Source organism: Colossoma macropomum, unplaced genomic scaffold (assembly GCF_904425465.1).
Source record: "Colossoma macropomum unplaced genomic scaffold, Colossoma_macropomum, whole genome shotgun sequence".
NCBI classification, from domain to species: domain Eukaryota; kingdom Metazoa; phylum Chordata; class Actinopteri; order Characiformes; family Serrasalmidae; genus Colossoma; species Colossoma macropomum.
The window spans coordinates 915,147-934,314 of NW_023494797.1; the positions used below are offsets into that span (position 1 = coordinate 915,147).

Genomic DNA, 19,168 nt, shown 5'->3' on the forward strand with positions numbered 1-19,168 from the left:
ACCAATTATTGCACACTTTCTGTAAATCATATAAACTTCATTTCAGACCCTCCTTCACTGCCAGCTTGAGTCATTCATTAGCATAGCAGTGTACACTGGGCTTATGTCACATGCTATCAGCTGGTATGGTATCGGATGTTGGTATTAGTGCTTTGTTGGGATTTTGACAGCAGTATTGGGTATCAAACGAAATGTCTTGGTAAACAGAGAGGTCAACAGACAGTGGCCAGACTGGTTAGAGGATTAAGGCAGAAAGGCTTTGGTGAGTCAAAAGGCTGTGATAGGTCAAATAAGCACTCTATACAATTGTAGTGAGTAGAAAAGCAAATCGAGCATCTCAGAAAAACAGAAAAGCATGTCATACCTTCAGACGGATGGGCTACAACAGCAGAAGATCATGTCAGGTTCCACTTCTGTCAGCCAGGAACAGAAAGCTGAGGCTGCATTAGGCACAGGCTCACCAAAACTGGACAGTTGATGACTGGAAAATGTGGCCTGGTCTAATGAGTCTTGATTTCTGCTGAGGCACACAGATGGTGGGGTCAGAATTTGGCACCAACAGCGTGAATCTATGTTGCCTGCTTTGTGTCAACGGTCCAGGCTGGTGGAGGTGGTGTAATGGTGTGGGGAATGTTCTTTTAGGGTTAATACCAGTCAGTCATCGTTTGAATGCCACAGCCTATATGAATATTGTTGCATCATATGCATCACTTCATGGCTACAATCTTCTAATGGCTCTTTCCAGCATGATAATGCACCATGTCACAAAGCAAAAGTCATCTCAAACTGGTTTCAGCGGCCTTCCCAGTCACCGGATCGGATTCCAGTAGAACACCTTTGGGATCTGGTTGAACAGGTGATTGGCAGCATGAGTCCACCTTAAAAATCTACAGGAATATGGACCAGAATGTGTCCAGAAAGATGAACTGTGAATGGTTTTGTAATGACTGAGAAAGCCATATATCATTAAGAATAAAGTTATACTAAAATTAATATCCAGAAATGTTGTGATCAGTTCTCAGATAATAAATAGAAATAAATAAGGAAATGACAATAACATAATTACACAACCACATAACTTTTGGTGTTTCAGAAAACTTGAAATGTTAAATAAAAATGTTGAAATAACTTTTGGTGTAGATTGTAGTTCAAGAATCAAAATGAACCAGTAGGTTAATGTAAGTTTTATAAATGTAAAATAAAAAATATAATGTTAAATCATTGTTGGAAAAACAGTGCTCTCTACTAAGATTACAGCTAAGGATTAGTCTATCAAATACATGACAAGTAATTTCTTATTTTATGGTGCAGCAAAACAACAAAAGCCATATTGCCCACCACACTTCTTGTAATCTGTTGCAATCTGTTGGAATGGCTGTGTCATAAGAAGATTTTAGATCATTAAATGAATACTTTTGTTTTTAAGTATGCAATGCATCAGCTTGCATCAGCACTGCCAAATTATAATATGACCAAAAAATTTATTTATCAAATATTTTCTATGTGTAGCAGCTTGACAAAATCTTACTGTGAAAATTCTTGTTTTCATAGTCTTGATTTTCATACCTTTTGCAGTCTCTAAATATCTAAAGGTGGTACACATTCCTTCATGCAGAATATCTGAAGATCCCCCAGAAATTTGGTCCTCACTTGAGGATTGTCCTTTTTAGTTTGACCCACAGATTTTTAGTGATTTATAAATTAGGAATTTGCCTATTCTCAAGCTTGATTATGTGTATTAGAACCATTTATGTGTGGATATGGAAGAATGCTTTGGATTATTGTCCTGCTGGAAGATCCAATGACCCAGTTTTAGTTTCCCAGTAGAGCAAGTGGAATTTTACTCTAAATGGATCTGGAACTTGCAAGACTATCTTGCCGTGTCCTTGTGTGAAGCAGCTAGATGACTTGATAATATCCCATGTTCATCTCTGCACTTCACCAACTGGAAGATCCTTTTTGAATAACCAGCCCTGTTTTTTTTGCATTCAGAGTAGCTTGTCAGCATGTATTTTGGAGTCTTTTTATAGCAATTCCTTGATTTATGAAAGTCGTCATCTTTTGTGTCTTATTTGTATGTTCTTTGCCTTCCTGTTGATGATAGATGACTAAAGAAATTATGTGCATTACTTTATATGTATTCCTTTGTGAAATAAGAAATTGTATATGACCACTTAAAAAAGGAAAAGTCAGTCAATCACTTCTGTAGGTGACTTGTGTTTGAGATTTGAGTTTTGTGAGTCAATAACTGGAGATTAAAATAGGCATTAGGCCCAGTGGACACAGATTAATTGACAGACTTTTGTTGAAAATATAGCTGGTTACAGTTGTATATAAAATGATATTCCACCTATAATAAGGATCATGAAAATAGCTATGCCGGTGCTTTATGGCTTTTTTTTTTTTAATGATGATACTAAGACATGATTAAGGAACCAGTATTGTTGTTGCAGCCCCAGCTGCTTAATGAATGTGGTGATTAAGTTATGAAAGCCTCTTGAAGTCACAAGTAAGTGTACTAAAATTAATTGAGGTAGGATGTGCTGTTGGGAAACACAATATACCTGGTTTCTAATTTGTAAGAATTGACCTGTTCCTGCTCCACCCACAAAAAACTTTTCAGAATATTGACAAAAATCCCTTTCGACTTAAAGTGAAATTGTAGCAGTCTTTGTTCAGAGTATATATATATATAGGTGATCAGAAGACCTGGAGAGATGGGCACTGATTACTGTTTTGGGAGGGGGCCATTAAAGTCTTCTACATATATAGTTTTTGTTGCACTTTGGAAGTTTAAGCCTATACAAGTACAGAATTTTTTTTAAAGGTGTTTCACTGCTTCCATTCCATACCATTCCCACTTTATTATGTCAACAGATCCTTCTGACTTTGTTAACAGATGTCAGACTATATTTTTATCATTGCCTTTTCTTTTTAGTCACAGAGCAGTTTGTGTTATTAATGGTAAAATGTATGATAATTACATTCATTACTTTCCAAACAGCTGTCTGTCTGATTTCAGACACATGTTCTTCAGGCCTTCCCTTGAGTCTCTTCACATCTCTCTCTTTTTCTTGCTCTCTCTCACTCTCTCTTTCTCTCTCTCGCTCACTCTGTGTTGTAATGTTATGGTCTATAGCTGTGTAAGGAATAGTGCCAGAGTGGGTGAATGTGCCCCTGAATGAAACTTGGGATGAAGCTCTGCAGTACATCAGTACATCAGTTGGGTTGATGGAACAGTCATAACTCTTGCAAGTGTGTTAATCATTTCTGCAAGTAGCAGCAGTAGTATGAGGAACTTTAATACAGCAGAGGAAGGTGGATGCTGTTCTCTGCCAGGTATGATGTGCTCGTGCTTAGTGCTTAGTAGCAAAGCAGATCACCGTAAAACCATGTCTGCTATAATCCCTCTCCATTAGTGCATGCGTGCAGGATCAGGTCAGGTTTTAAATTTAACAGTATGTTTTTGGCGTAGTCAGGTTGCAAATTCACAAGATCGGTTGGGTTCAGGCTTCAATTTCATGCCTGTGCAAACCTCTGCTATACATTTAGAAAAATGTATTATGATGTTGATCACAGTAACAATAACATCAGCATATCACCTATCTCTATTTTTTTTGTTTACAATCTATTACTGTATTCAGGGTTGTACTCATAGTAAGGCAGTGCAGAGGGTGGGTCACGACTTTGCAAGGGAAATGAGACGAATGAGCAGGGAGCCAACACAAGTCTTGATTTTTTGTCAGTAACCTCAATAAAACACATCCGTGGCATTTGCAGTATGAGCCCTGCCTGTATCTCTATCAAGTTTAAGAAGCTCTGCTTTCTCACGGCTAAGCTAGCCATCAGATATTTACGTTCTCTGTTTACGGTCTTTTGTTTTGGGTCAGCAATTAAACAAAATAAGTTAATATTCATGTGAGTGATCTAAATGGGCAGACATCTTAAAAAAAGAAGCAGTGATTATGTGAGTAGTTTGTGTAGTAGGATACTTGGTGCTTGTCAATGCTGATCTGCCTCTGTGCATGTGTTTGCAGTGTGTTTGTGTGCGCTTGAAAAAGAGAAAGAACATATGAGAGATACTGTCACCTGAGTGTGTATGCACTGTGACAGAATCAGATGCTATATGTTGTGTAGATACTACACAGTGGCGTCTACAATTGGTGAAAAAAAGTTTTTTATTAGTGCATACCTGGGTTAAACAAAGATTAAAAGCTACAATGTGCCTACAACCCAGAGACTTTATAAAGCTTGTCTGTTTTGACAACATTAATGCATATAAATCTGCTTAAAATAGCTTAGAAATCTTCCTAAAACAAAGCAGCTTTATAGAAATTCAGAACAGTAATGACCCATGATGACCAGGCTGAGGGCAACAGTGACAGGAAGAATCCCCTAAAGACCTAAAAACACAGTGCATTTTTCCAGATAACAAAAACAGATGCAATTTTTAAAGTTGTGAAAACTTCACACCAAATGTAATTTTTTTTTTTTTTTAAAAAACATTCTTTAAACTCAGGAAGAAAATGGAAGACATAGGAAAAACTTGCATTGATGAATTTATTGTTTAATTGTTATTGTTAATGTTTATTGTTTTTCTTTTAAACACTGCAACAAAAGGGCACACACAGTGAGTGCGTGCTATTAAGACCGAGCTTGAACAGCCTATGATGCACCAAAAAATGGGCTACAAACAGTTGCTGTGTGGTACTAAGGTTCTCACAGTAATTCCCTAGCCTTTCAACTATGGTGCACTTTCTTTAACCTCCACATTTTTGCAGTCAGCATGTTATAGAAGTGTTTATGCTCTGTCCCAAGCAAGCCGAGCTGTCCTGCTTCCATTTTTTTTGCCCTGCAACCATGACAACGGAGCTCTGATTGGTCAACCTGATTTTTAATGTATCCATACAACACAGAAAATCAAACTGGCTTCAATTCAAAATTTCAGACAGGATCACTGCCCATCAGTTTCAGACTTTATGTGAAAGATCATATAATAACATGTATTGATATATTAATATCTTAACTTCTCCACTAGCACTTACCCTGAAATCATTAGTTGAACACTTCTTGTAGAGATGGGGTCAGTTTTCCAGAGGGATTTTTGATGCATGTGTGGTAAGTTGTTATCAACATAGTGGTTTGATCAGTTTTCACAGGCTCCTGCCTAATTGCACATGGATATGGGAATGTAAAAGTGACCAGAATTAGATGATCCAGTGTTTTAGAGAGAATAAAACTTCATGAGAGCAGCGTAGCTGAGACATTCTCTCATGTCTGTCTCACACAAAGACCTGTATTGTTAGACTGTAATATTTGTCTTATCAAATTTGCATTACTTAATCATGTATTTTACAGAATTTAGCCCCTGTCCACTAGCTTCTGTTATACATTTATATTGTGTTGTATTATAAGTTTTGTAAGTGTTGAGTCAAGGTTTTCAGTTATTTTCTAAAATAAAGGTGTTTGGTCAGAATAGGCCAAGATCAGAATTGGCAGACTTTTGCTCTAAGCACATGATTGGCAACAGGACAATTCATTATTTTTGTTTTGGTCAATGTGTGTTGTAACATTATGAGGTAAGTATCATCAGCCATTTAAGTGCACTCGCACTATGTATGAAGGCTGCTGCTACACCTATAACAAAATTCTGCAGCATAATTATGCATCAGTCATTGTGACAAATACCCAGTTCCCTCTTTTTTTCAATGTAGCACTTTATTTGATTCTGTCTTTATTAGATTCTGTCTTTTCATTTAAAATAGCACATTTCAGATGCCAATATTGGCTAGTTTGGCTGTACTGAAATTGGAATTGGCCTTAAAAATTCCTGCATCCCTTGTTAGAAAACTAGGAAAAACTATTCTGTAAATTTGCCTAGACGGGTTAAATATACACAGATAATACAGGACAAAGTTCTCTTAGATAAAGCCAGTACTCAGTGTTAAAAGTTTGTTAAAGGCTTAAGGGGATTACTAATTATGTTAGAGAGTATAAAGAAATGTGAGTGCATGCTAGGTTAAGAGTTCAGAAAGAATACATGCCCGGTTAAGAGGTTAGAAGTTAATGAGGGGGATAATTATAGTATGTTAAATTGATGGAGCATCCAGGTGGGCTTATGGAAGGCAGGATATCATCACTGCATGAGGGTTATCTGCACATACAAATGAATCACAAAGCAGTAGAAAGTATCCAAAATGTAGCAGAAATGGATGCAAACAAAACTAAAGTACAGAAATTGTCAGAATATCTGAGCAACAGCTAGAGCTGTCAAAAATAAACATCACGGTAACTATCAAACCTTGGAATGCAAAGATTTAAGCAGACTTGATAAAGGACACCCAAAGTTCAAAATGATTTTTTTATGTTGACATAATTAAAGATGGCCAGAGTGCAGTGTTTTTAGAACTGTAGTTGGAAACAAACTGTATGCCCATTTATTTGAATATGTCTGAGCAATGGTATTTTTGCTCATTGTGCAAAAAGACACTAAACGCACTGGCAAGGACTCAAGGGGAAAAAGTAAAAAGTCTTGGATTCTGTGAGTCAGTTTTGAAATATATGTCCAATTAAATGTGCATTTCAATTGCAGAGAAGACCACAGTCAAAAAAAAACAGACCAAAAAAAACTCAACACAAATAAGAGCTGAAAGGCTTCTCTGAGCTAAAAACATCATGGGAAACCATTGATGTCAGTGGGTTGCAGGCTCTGTGCAGTTGCTGTGTACAGGCGTTAGATTTATCTCAATCATCCTTCCCAATAGTGGAGGAACATAACACAGAAAATTTGAAACATTTCAAAGCATTAAAATATATGTTAAAAATAAGGTTGTCCTCAGCTTTTTTACTCCCCCATTTGATCTAAGTACCTTTGACCCAAATGATCTGATATTTGTAAAATGACTGTTTTATAGTGTGTTTAGTAATGATTATGTTTAAACTTTTTTGACCTCCCTGATGATTTGACTCCCTATTACTTTAAAATGCTGCAGTAAATTACTTAATTTTTGATATGTGCCTATTGGGATACACTCTTAACTAGAGGTCTAAACAGGATGAATTGTTTTTTAGTCCAACTCCCGCAAGATTTTTTCCCGTTCCTCCCAAAAAAGTACACCCTTTGTGTTTGTTTTGTCTGACTACCGCCCGCAGACTTCTATAACTGGTTTCATTCTGCATTAGTCACAATTGAAAATTACTTTCATATGTCAGGCATCCCTTTTGTCAGCTTTTTTGTTGTGTATTTGCCTTAATTAATAGCACTTTCCACTGCTGTGACTGTCTGAAGGCTCCGCTGTAATTTTGTGATTTACATTGTCCGCATGATCAGTTGCTTTTATTTCCTAAGAACTTCTGTTTAGAATTAGTTTATTACCTTTTGTCATTTTGCTGTTTTTTTTTTGGCTACTCATTAATTTACAGTATTTCTCTACATATGTGTGTTACCCGTGCTGCAAGATTTTGTGTTGGGTCCCACAGGACTCCTGCAGGTATGGCTTTGGTACTACTTCATACTTTGTATGTGAAATACATTTTATGGGGTTGTCAAAACATTGTGGTTTCATACTGCTCTGAGTGTAGTAGACTGCTTCTTCTTCTTGGTTTTCAACCAACTGGTACATATCAGTTTTAAACCAGAAAAGGTATGTGGCACCACTGCCAGTAAAACAGAATGTTTGCAAGACAGTAAACACACTGCTTTTTGAAGATATCAGTCAAGTTGGATGACTGAGTTCTGTCTCATTACATAACTAGTGTGAATTCTACTGACACAAGCTAAACTATTAAAACCATTTATGTAGCCAGTGGTATAGCTGTAGTTCTCTTTACATTTCATCAAAGTTTTGAGAGCTCTTCTGGGTACAGTATTTTACCAGATAAATGGACCAGTCAGTCTCTTTATGGATGTAAACCTAAACTATGAAACAGCTTCTAACTATCAGTGCTTCATGTTTAGTAGTGAGTAACAGTGTCCCTCCTATGGTTCTCTTTAGACACTGTAGATCTGGATGTGGCTGATGAATTAGCTTCTGAGGTTGTACCTGAGACTCCACCCTACATCCGACCTCAAGAAGACGAGCCAGAGCCAACTCCAGAGCCTGGCACCATGACTGGTATGTGATTCGTGGGCACACCTTACACACACAAACACATGCAAAAGCACTGATTCCATTAAAGTATAATTATGAGTGTCATAGTGGCTCATCTAGGAATGAAGATTCTTGAGATTTGGTGGAGATTTCAGGTTTCAGAGTTCTTAAATAGTTGGGCCAGATTTTCACACCTTTACTATGTATGAGCACAAAAATTGTATTAGGTGGCCTAAAGCTTGTTTTAAATAAAATGAAACAAAATTAAAGATCACATTTTGTGTAAGTTTAGCTAATATTAAAGCCATTTTGTGGCCTTCTTTGTTTTCCTGTTTTCATCAGATAAAAAAAAAGATAAATAGAAGCATTTCACTTGCCATTGACAGAGTTCACTGCATGATTTCTACATCAGACCAGCAACAATAATACAGTCACAGCAATGTATTTATAATGGTGTTGGTGGAGTACTTTAAAGGGTCATCGAATCAACAAATAACCAGTGACAAAAATAGTGAAGTGAGCAGTAAATTCAGTCAAATCATGGCTTAGTTTTGCTGTCTACACAAAGTAGGGCTGGTCAGTCATGGGGGTCAAGGTCTTGTATACAGAATTGGCCAAAGAGTGTGTTCAGCTGTCTTTCAGTTTTGCCACATCCATCCAGATTGGTGGTTATTGTGTGATTTAGAGTACAGGCGAATAACAGGTAAGGACTGACAAATCATCATCATCATCACTTTTATTTATATAGCGCCTTTCCCGTGCTCAAGGACGCTTTACAATCAATACATAATAAACAGTACATAACACAGAACACACACACACTCCACGGTTCCCACAGCTAGCGGAGGGAATTTCACTGACCACATTATAGAGTCACTTAGCTAGCCTGGAAAGAGTCCTTAGCGGCTGGGAAAATCTTGCACCGCAACTACAGTGGGTCACACAGGCGGCCGGCCCGGGAAGCCTCGAAAGCCGAAGATGTCTTTCACCACGAAGGGGGAGCATTTTCCTGCAGCCGAACACCACCAGTCCAGGAAGCCTCATAGCTGCAATGCAGCGTCACCCAAGCGGCCGACCCAAGATGCCTTGTAGCCACGGCGTAGCGCTGCTCATGCAGCCGAACACTGCCGGTCCAGGCAGCCCCACAGCTGCAATGCAGCGTCAACCAAGCAGCCGGCCCAGGCTGTAATGTCACACCGATCAGGTCCCCAGTCCAGAGAGCCCCGTAGCCGCGATGCAGTGTCACTCAAGCGGCCGGTCCAGGCTGCATAATAGCTGAGATGTAGTGTCACCCAAACAGCCAGTCCAATAAGCCTCTGAGCCACAGCTGGAAAGTCACTCTCGGCCGCTATCTCGGTGGATATGATGGCAAACTTCTCAGGCAAACATCAAAACAAACACAAACAATACAAAACTAACCGATGTAAAGCGGTAGCCATACTGCGCCAGCGTACTTACAGCAGAGCACACGCGCACACACACACACACACACACACACACACACACCTGACATTAACTTTAGAAAACATCAGAAGAAATCTTGGGCCATGGACAAGGGCCAAGGGCAATCAATCAACAACCAAAGAGTTTGTTTGTAGGTTGGTGTGTAATGTGTTTATCAATTCACAAGAAGTCTGTGTACTGTGAAGCACAACTGTACATCTGTCCATGCTTGCAATTCCCTGAATCTAATACAAAAGATTCCAACAGTGGATGCAAAACAGTGGTTTGTAGTGCCAAAACCACTGTAAGCAGAACCAAAGCATCTTAGATCCATGAACACAGAAAGATGGCGTGGGATCTAGAAATGGTGAGGTTTACAGCTGGGGGTCTGTCATATTTGGTTGCTTGCTGTAATCAGATCACTGTATCACCTTCCATTCATGATACATAATACATACATTTTGGCATTAGATGAGAGGTGCATGATCAAGACATCATTGTGTGTATCAGCCTGATATACATTAGTGGGTTGTTATTCTGGGACTTTTATGTTGCCACAGCTCCTAGGGCCCTTGTCCATGGCCCAAGCTTTCTTTTGATGTTTTCTAAAGCCTTGCTGAACATTAAAGGGAAATAGACTTAGTGCGACTTTCTTTGTCAGAGGAGGCTGTGACAAGTTCTAGTTAGGTGTTGGCTGTTTTGTAAAGCTTCTGTCTTCATCTTTTGGCATTGGTGCCAATAGTACTAGATCTGATTGGGTAATATGATTGAAGATAGTATAATTCTTAACTTCCATTAACAAAATACTGAATTTAGAAAGAGGCTCTAGTTCTGATGCAAGCATTTGTAATCCTAAAACTCTCTTTTTCTCTCACACACACACACACATACAGCGTTTGGTCCAAAGCAGCATACACAGTCAAACACTCTTTCAAGAAGATCAAACATGTAGAGGCTGTTAATTAGAAAGCCTTAATTATTTTCTTTCCTCGTCTTAGATTAAAGCCATTCAGCATGTGTTCACACAAGAAAAAAACACTGTGCAGTTACTGAGCCCCCATACTGTCCATCAAACTCTGCTACAGTGCTAATCAATAAACACACATACGTTCTTTGCACTACAGGCCGCTCTGTCTTCAGCTCAGAGCAGATTGTCTCACAACACCCCTTCCATTATCATGTGTTTATGTTCCAGTGGGACATTGCGCAACGATCAACATGAACGAGCTCAGAGCACAAATACAGACTGGTTGAAGACCATCTGCAACTTTGGTAGCTAAAACGTGTTGAAAACCTCAGTTACTGAAGTACAGGAATCTGTCAGTCAGATGATTGAACCTCCAGGAGCTTCAGCACTGGAGGAACTAGAAGCATGCTGCCTGTAAAACACTGCAAGTAAGGATAGTGTGTTTGGTAGGGATGTGCAGGGCTAAATGAATACTTAGTTAACTGTTCCAGATGCCAGCATTTAAATATGGAAATGATTATTCAGACTCACTCTTTTAAACAAAGCCAGCAAAAAGGGTTCTTTAGAGTGATACCATAGAAGAACCACATTTGGTTCTGTGAAGAACCTTCCAAAGCATGGTTCTTTAAAAATCCTCAGTTGGAACTACTCAGCTAAAAGGTTTTAGGGAACCAACAGTTGTTCTTCTGTGGTATTGCTTCAAAAAACCTTTTTTGGCACCTTTATTTTGAAAATGGAAAATTCCACCATTTTTTTCACCTTTTTTTTGCACAATACAGCTATTGAGATGTAAACAAAGCCTTCAGAGTGGTTTGATGAGAAATGGTGCTTTGTAAAAGAAACTCACCCTGTGATGTCTACAATACAAATATTGACATTTTATTTGCTATCTAAAGTGACCAGTGAGCATACATCTTTTGAGTTTTTTATTTCTAATGATAATGATAAAACAATAGTAAATAAAAAAGTTTTTTTGCTTTACAACTTCCTGCATGTTCATAATTTCTCTATACTACTTTCATCAAACACAAGCATGTGTATCGCCAGTTGGAGGAAAGTTTCATTGACCTATCCATTATCCACCTACAAATGCATCTTTTTGTAGAAAGAGTTTATATTACCTTTTTGTAGAAAGAGCTTATATTACCTTTCTAAAATGTTGGCAAAATTTCCATTCAACCGGAGAAACTATAGCATACAAACTAAATTTAGAGTGTGGTATAAATTTCATCTGGGCTATAAAGTGTATTAGAAGAAGACACACAACAGCAGCACGAACAGACTGTGCTCCTCTAGGTGTGTTTCCTCCGGGATTTCGACGAAATTTTGACAGACATTTGCATTCATGCTGGGTCACAGAGGAGCACGAGAGTGACTGCAAACATTCTCTTTTCTGATGTCATTTCTGCATTTGCATGGGAAAAGGGCAGTTTCTCTCATTTTGTGTTTGTGTGTATGTCTGCCTCATCCTGTGTAACTAGTGTGATTGGATGGTCTAATGTTTTCTGCATCTGATGGCTGTGCACTGTGCTGATAGAGTAAGGTCACACTAAGGATGACTTTACCTCACGAGTGACATCCAGTTTATGTTCGCACAGAATGCAACACAATGTCGCTAAGGATGGGTGAAATGACAAAAATATAATAACAAGGCCTTTTTAGTTTTCTGAAGTTTGTAACAGTGGGGAACCCTAAGAGTTTTCTAGAGAAAGCCTAAATAAGTAACATTAATAATTGAATAATTTAAGAATTATCATGCTCCCTGTATTTAAAATCTGTAAGTATTGTAGTAATATGTTTATTTCATAATTTCAGTTGAAAACAAACAGTTTAAAATCCACCCAGAAATTCCTGTTGTATCTAGGTATAGCCAAGCAAGCTTTTCCTTTGTTAATGACTTCAGGAGCTGGACAGAAAGTTTTACACATCAGATTAACCACCAACAAAATGAGGACGTGACGGTGGAACCAAACACTTATGTTTTGGTTTCCAATGGGTGGGGCCAATCCTGTGAGGAAAAAAACGCCACTTCAGGCCTTCTGGAAGTCTAGATACATCACTGTGAATTTGAGCTGTAGTCTAACCAGGTTTCAGTCATTGTTTAATGGAAAGCAGTGGAGGCAGCTGTATGTTAGGGCATAAAACTGCAACATAGAAGGTAAAATATATGTTAATGTCTGTTACATGCTTGAAATAAAACATAAGGAATTTCTTTTACAAGCTTCAATAATTTAGATTTTATAAAATGTTAACAGCTTAGCCTCCCTAATACTATTAGAAATTCCTTAAGAGTGCTAGCAGAAATTAGCCTTATCATAGAGGCTGATTTTGATTGCCACATTATGACAGTTATGGCACAATTTGACAGCTTGGCTCTAAAATACACAGTTTGTCACACCGTTTGTCACAGGATTCCAAACAAGTTGGAACATATTGTAATTTAGTGCAAAGTGAAATGTAGAGCAGTAGTGACGCATTTTTAAAAAGCTACAATATAAATACAGTATATTTTTTAGTTGAACATTGCTAATATGAACTATTTAAGAAGGAACAGGAGAAAAAAATCAATCAGTAAAAATCTGTTATTTTTTACAATGCAGTTTATGTGATTACTGAAGACTGGTTGTTGTTTACAGGCTAGGACAGTGTTGTAGATGTGCTGTTGTAATGTTCTCAGAAAAGCAGATAATGTAATTTATCATGATATTGGTATCTTATTGTCATAGTGCTCACCCCTCTATGTCACTGTTCCTAATCATCTGTCTCTCTTTTCCCCTCCCTCTGTGTGTAGGGGATGGACAGGTAGAGTTTGCATTGGGGGAAGACGCTCTGTCTCGTATCCGGAGGCTCATTGCAGAAGGGGGGATGACAGCAGTGGTTCAAAGAGAGCAAAGCACCACTATGGCCTCTATGGGCAGCTTTGGCAATGACATCATCGTCAGCCACCGCATTCACCGTGGCTCACAGACCGGGGTGGAATCACAGGCCAGCACCCGCACAAGCTCCTTTCCCGGCCCCTCCTCCTTCACTTCTGCTGGTTCCAGCAGTGCTCCCACTCGAGTCCAGGCAGCAAGTTCATCTTCACATGTTTATAACCACACCCAGCAGCTGCACCTCTATGCACAGAGCGCCCCAGCACCCTCTACAGCACAGGGTGGAACTGCACACTTAGTGCAGGACACGCTTGTTCCCGACACAGCTTCCAGACCTGTTCTCCTTCAACGGCTGTCTCCTCTTTTCCCCAGCTCTCATGTTCCCATGGAAACGGACGATTTGTTAGAAGATGCAGGGCTTGGGGACCTCAGGATGCTCTCTCCTTCCGTGCACCACACTTCATCTCTCTCACCTGAAAACAATAACAATAACAACAACTACAGTGGCAACCATGGTTTTCATGGCAACGCATACAGCCGATAAACCTGGGCAGATAAGACTGGTAGACCTGGACAGACGGTGTAGCCGATGAGAAAAAAAATGGAAGGAAGTACAGAGAAGGAGAGAAGGGAATTATGAGTGTACACTCTTAAAAATAAAGGTGCCAAAATAGTCTCTTTAGAGAGATGCAATGGAAAACTTTCTGTTCCCTGAAGAACAGTTCGGTAGATTTTTATTAAAGAACCATATTTGAGAGTGTGAAAAACCTTATAAAATGAAATGCTAAAGGTTCTATACTAGGGGTTTAACAATGCATCATGAGAATGTGATGCAAAAATGTGATAATGATGAACACCAAAGTTTGCAAACAACAATAGCACCGGTCAACAACCCACTCCAGCACTCTTCCTGGTTCTTTACTCTAGTCTCACTATAAACAACATTGATACAGTCATCATTTTGTTTCATTTAGATTTTATTCAAAATTTCATGGGGATACCGAATTGTGAACCCAGTATTGCGAATCGAATCACTGAGTGTGTTGTTACACCCCTGTTCTATACCAATTAAAAGAACTATCCATCCAAGCCATTTAGGGACCATTATTTTTAAGAGTGTATATTTACTTGGCATGGAGGTGGATATTGTTGCTTGCTACATCTGAAAAGATTTTGCAGGTTTTTTTGACTGAAAACAGATTTAAGAACATTCCAAAACCTACTTGAATCCTGTTCTCATATGTGTGTTTTTCAGAGAACACAGCATGGTGTAACAGCTATCTAGAACACACAGTTCTATATAAAACACGGTCTTCTAAAACATAGGGTTCAGTTTTACATGTCAGTCAGGGTGACACAGCAGCCTTTTTGTAAGACAGCATGTCTGTAGCACATATTACACACATACAGACACTCACTCACACATAGGTCATGTTTCTTATTATTGTCTTAGCTACAGACATTAAAGTGCTCCCAAGATCAAGCTAAAAATTTGAGAGCGTTTTATCCATTGTCAGATTGAAACCATGATCTCTGTTGCAAAAACACATTGGCCTAGTTTGAGGTCTTTTGTTTCTGTTATGTTATTTATTTTGATTAAGTGAAAGTATGTTTCTTTTTATATCTGCCATGGTTTTCATTTTTATGACTTATCGTGAAAGAAAGTTGTTGAAGGTAAGTAAGTGCCGTGAGCAGGGTATGTCACATGTTTAAAACAGCCAGTGTCATAAAGAATCACAAGGTAGGAGTGTTAACATCATAAAAACACACTCTAGATCAACACTGCAACTCTGGGATGCTTTAGAGGAACAGTTTGGTTAAAACATGTGGTAACACTTAACTGTGGACCACATGAAACCTATGTAAGCTTTCACGACAAGTGACATATATGACAAAGTCTTATTTCAACAAGTGTCAGTTGTCATAATACTTTATGGGGAGAAATGCCTTTATGACAACTTATGCTCATTGGAATAAGGCTTCATAAATGTTTATGTAGGGTTATGTCAGTTGATATAAAAGGCATATGTAAGTGTTACATAGTCTTATTCTTATTCCGACCTGCAGTAAGGTATTACCGAAAATGCAATTTTTTGGCTAATTAAGTGAAAGCAAACGCCCACCAGTTATGCAAATGACATGCTGCATATTGGTGACCAATAGCTTCTCATCCCTCTTAGCAATGCTAGCACATTTGGTCAACATATTCCTTTGAGAATGCTGAAAATAGTAGATGTATTAGGATGTTACAGGCTTCTTGTATTAGCGAAGAGCAGAATGTTTTGGGTTTATGCAGTTGTATGCAGTTGGTGGATGTGAATGTATGTGAATGTCAGTTGTGACGACAGGGAAGACAATTCTAGGACATGACTGCCGTTGGTTATGACTCTTTGAAAGGACTTGCGTATGTTGTATGAGATCTTTTTCTGGATCACTTCCTCTGAGTTGTATGATATTTCTTTTATTGGCATGAGGCCATTTAAAAAGCAGAGTCAAATCCCTTATCAGCTCAGAATAAACAAATACACACTTAGACACTGAGGACTTGAGACAGGCACTGGGACGAGACCCTGCTCATGCCACTGTCACATCTGTGTGGTGTAAACACCCTCTGATTCGTTAGAACATCTCAATGTTCTACATTTTGTCCAACATACATCGCGCTGCACATCCCTGACTATCACAGTCATTTAGATTACGAAGTTGCTAAGTTGTTGAAATAGGAGTATTGCTATATATGCTGCATGAAGGCTAATAGTGGTGTGCAATTAATTGTTTTTCTAGAATGGAGCATTTCTTATAAAGCCATTCTGAATGACAGTATTTACATCTTAACCATTTAATTCTGCAGACATTTTCAGTAATCGGTGGAATTAATGGCCCATTAATGACCACCTAATCTATAGGAGAAAACATGCTTGCTTTGGAACATTTCTGTTCAACACAGTGACAGTTTTTGAAAACGTTAATTTTTTCTATAGACTAAAATGGCTTAGACCCAGAGTCCTTATTTGTGCATGTTGCTGGCTACAAATTAACGCACAACCAGCATCTGTGGGTGGCTGTGTGTTGCTACAATAGTTATCCTTACTGGGGCTTCTTCAGCCGGTGCATCGTTCCTTCAACCAACCATGCTTGGCCCTGCTGCCATCCTTGTTCTGATCCTTCTTTAAATTCTTCAAAATTAAGTCTGTTGGGGCACAAGGGACTTTGAAATCGATTAAAAACAATGTTTACACTGACTGACTGTCAGACGCTCAAGGACACGATGGGGCTTTCCTTTAGAGACCACTTTCACACACTTACTTTCAGAGACAGAGGCTAAATGGGAAAAGCGACACATGCTGTGAGTTGTCTGTCAGGGTTGTGGGTGTGTGTGTGTGTAACCCTGTTCTGTCAGTAGCCCCCTCTGTCTGCTAGTTTTAAAGCCCATTGTGTTCCAGCCAGACGCCTGACAGTTGTCTTGTGTTTCTTTTGCTTCCAGAGCTGTGAGTGTGATCTGTGCAATTTTGTGTAAGCTTGCTTTCAGTGAGTGACACTGGTGAAGACTAAAAATGTCTTATTCAGTTATATATGCATTATAGAATAATTTTCCACTGTTCAGAACTGAAGGAAAAGAGCGGAAATGTGCTCGATGTGAAATAAATCCAATTTGCGGCAGAAGCATTTTGCATAAGCGACCAGAAACACCTCATCTGCAGAGATGTACAAGAGATTTGTGTGTGTGAGAGAGAGAGAGAAACCCCAATGGGCCACTTGTCTCTCCACACTCGTACCTGTCTGCATCCTTACATATGGTCCAGCAGACTAAACAGACCTACAAAGTAAAACTACTAAAATGTTGTTTATATTGCATAGTTCTGATCAGTGAAAAATGGCCAAATTACTGCACAGGGTATATCTGAGAATAACAGTGTTTCAAAGACATTTAGAAAGCATGATACCCTGCACTCCCAGGAAAAAGGGTACTACTTTGTCACTGGGGCAGTAGCTTCAAGGGTGCATCCTCAGTACTTTTAGTTAGGAAACACAGTTGTGCTGTATTCCATGGCAGTTTGGGTGGGCAATATGACAATAATTGTCAACATTGTGATAAATAGCCACAATATGTCACAGTAGGCTTCTCAAATGCAAAATCAACATTATACTGATGAAGATATGATGACAATAGTAGATAATTCACTTGCTTTCTCGGAAGACACATCCTTCACCAGTTTTGACCATGTTCTCTTTTGATTTTTCTTTCAATGCACTCCCCACACCAAATTCATCTGCTTGGGGAAGAGTCCAAAACAGAACCGATTTCACCAAATGTTCTTTCATACGTTGCATGCAATTTACACACTTTCATCAGAGATTCTCCATGTCCCTAAAACGTACATAGTGCAGTTTAAACTAAAATGTACCTTGTAGAGGTCCTTTTTTTCCTGACGGTGTGTACTGAAGTACAGTATGTTTGAGTACAGTCTATTAACAGCACACTCAATATAAATTGTTTAATCCTGACTTTGACTGTCGTTTTCTACCCCCGACTGATTATCAGCAAAAATATCCACATATGTTCATCCGTCTGTGCAGGTTCTTAGTGTAAACTCTCTCCTTCACAGCTTAAACACTGCTTCTCTCGGAGCCAAGTCAGCATGTGTGACTGCAGGACAAGCACCTCCGCATGCTGACAAAATTCTTCACTTGGCTTTCTCTGTCACTCTGTCTGCTGCCTCTACATAAACTTACAAGAAGTGTCTTTTTTCATTTTTGTTTCTTTGAAACTAATTTACATAATTTTCTACTTTAGAAGCCACAAATGGAGCGTGTAGTCATCAGTGTGTTCTGGGGGAACACCAAAGACCCTAGACAATTGTGATGATGTAAAAGGAATAAAACCCATATTATATTCAGTTGTGTGATTTCGTTTGTTCATTGCAGCATTGTGTTGAATGCACTCATTTACTGCTTGGATAATATTTTGTCTATATTGGTGTCATAGAACAAAAAGATTTTTAGTGAATTTAGTATACAAAAGATATAACTTTCTTCAATAAGTTTCCTTTGTGGAAATGTAGTTTCTGGTTCATGTTTACAGTACTGTGTAAGGATTCATTTGGTGTAGTTTTAAGAGAAATTGCCCTAGTCCCTCATCTTACCACAGAATTGCTCTTGGCTGGATATTTTTGGATAACAGGCCACTCTCAATGTAGCAGTGTGGCTGATTCATGTAAGAATTCAAGAATTGGCCAGCTGTATACACTACCATGTCAGTGTCACCAATATCAAAACATGCCCTTGTTAGATTTCATAATGGTACTTTTTTTTAAGGCAGTGGTGGGCAGTAATGAAATAAATTTACTTCTTTGTTGTACTAAAGTACTTTGTTCAAGTATATATTTTTTAGATGTTTACTTTCACTCCATTACATTTCACAGTAAAATATCCTACTACACTACTTTCTGCAAGATACTGTGAAATAAAAACTAGATATTTTATAATATAGGAAGGAATATGATGTAACTTCACCTTTTACTAAATCTCTCCCTTTTATACCAAATGCCCCATTGTAGTTTAGCAACTGTCACCAGGCCTGGGCACCTCTGCCAAGCCCTTAAGAAAATGTCGTAACATTGTGTGTACTATCTTTAAATCAGATAGAGTCTGGATGAGGAGTGAACTCTTACCCACTTCCTAAACTGAGGACACGAGAGGAGAAATATTAGATTGTTAGAATATCTCACAATACTTTGACTTTTGATACTTAAGTATATTTACAAGCAAACAATTTTGAACTATAGCTCATGTAA

General features: G+C 38.6%; 1 protein-coding gene across 9 annotated transcripts in view; it reads left to right on the top strand.

Moving 5' to 3' along the window:
• The window catches only part of ambra1a (autophagy/beclin-1 regulator 1a), a 155,349-nt gene extending 139,421 nt beyond the window's left edge, over window positions 1-15,928 (top strand). For all 9 annotated transcript variants that reach the window (XM_036583962.1, XM_036583965.1, XM_036583963.1 and 6 more), the window contains 2 exons: window positions 7,995-8,114; window positions 13,292-15,928. In XM_036583962.1, the coding sequence (XP_036439855.1) occupies window positions 7,995-8,114; window positions 13,292-13,917 (746 nt within the window). In that variant the 3' untranslated portion in view covers window positions 13,918-15,928. The remainder of the gene's footprint in view (window positions 1-7,994; window positions 8,115-13,291) is intronic.
• Window positions 15,929-19,168: the final 3,240 nt, after the last annotated feature.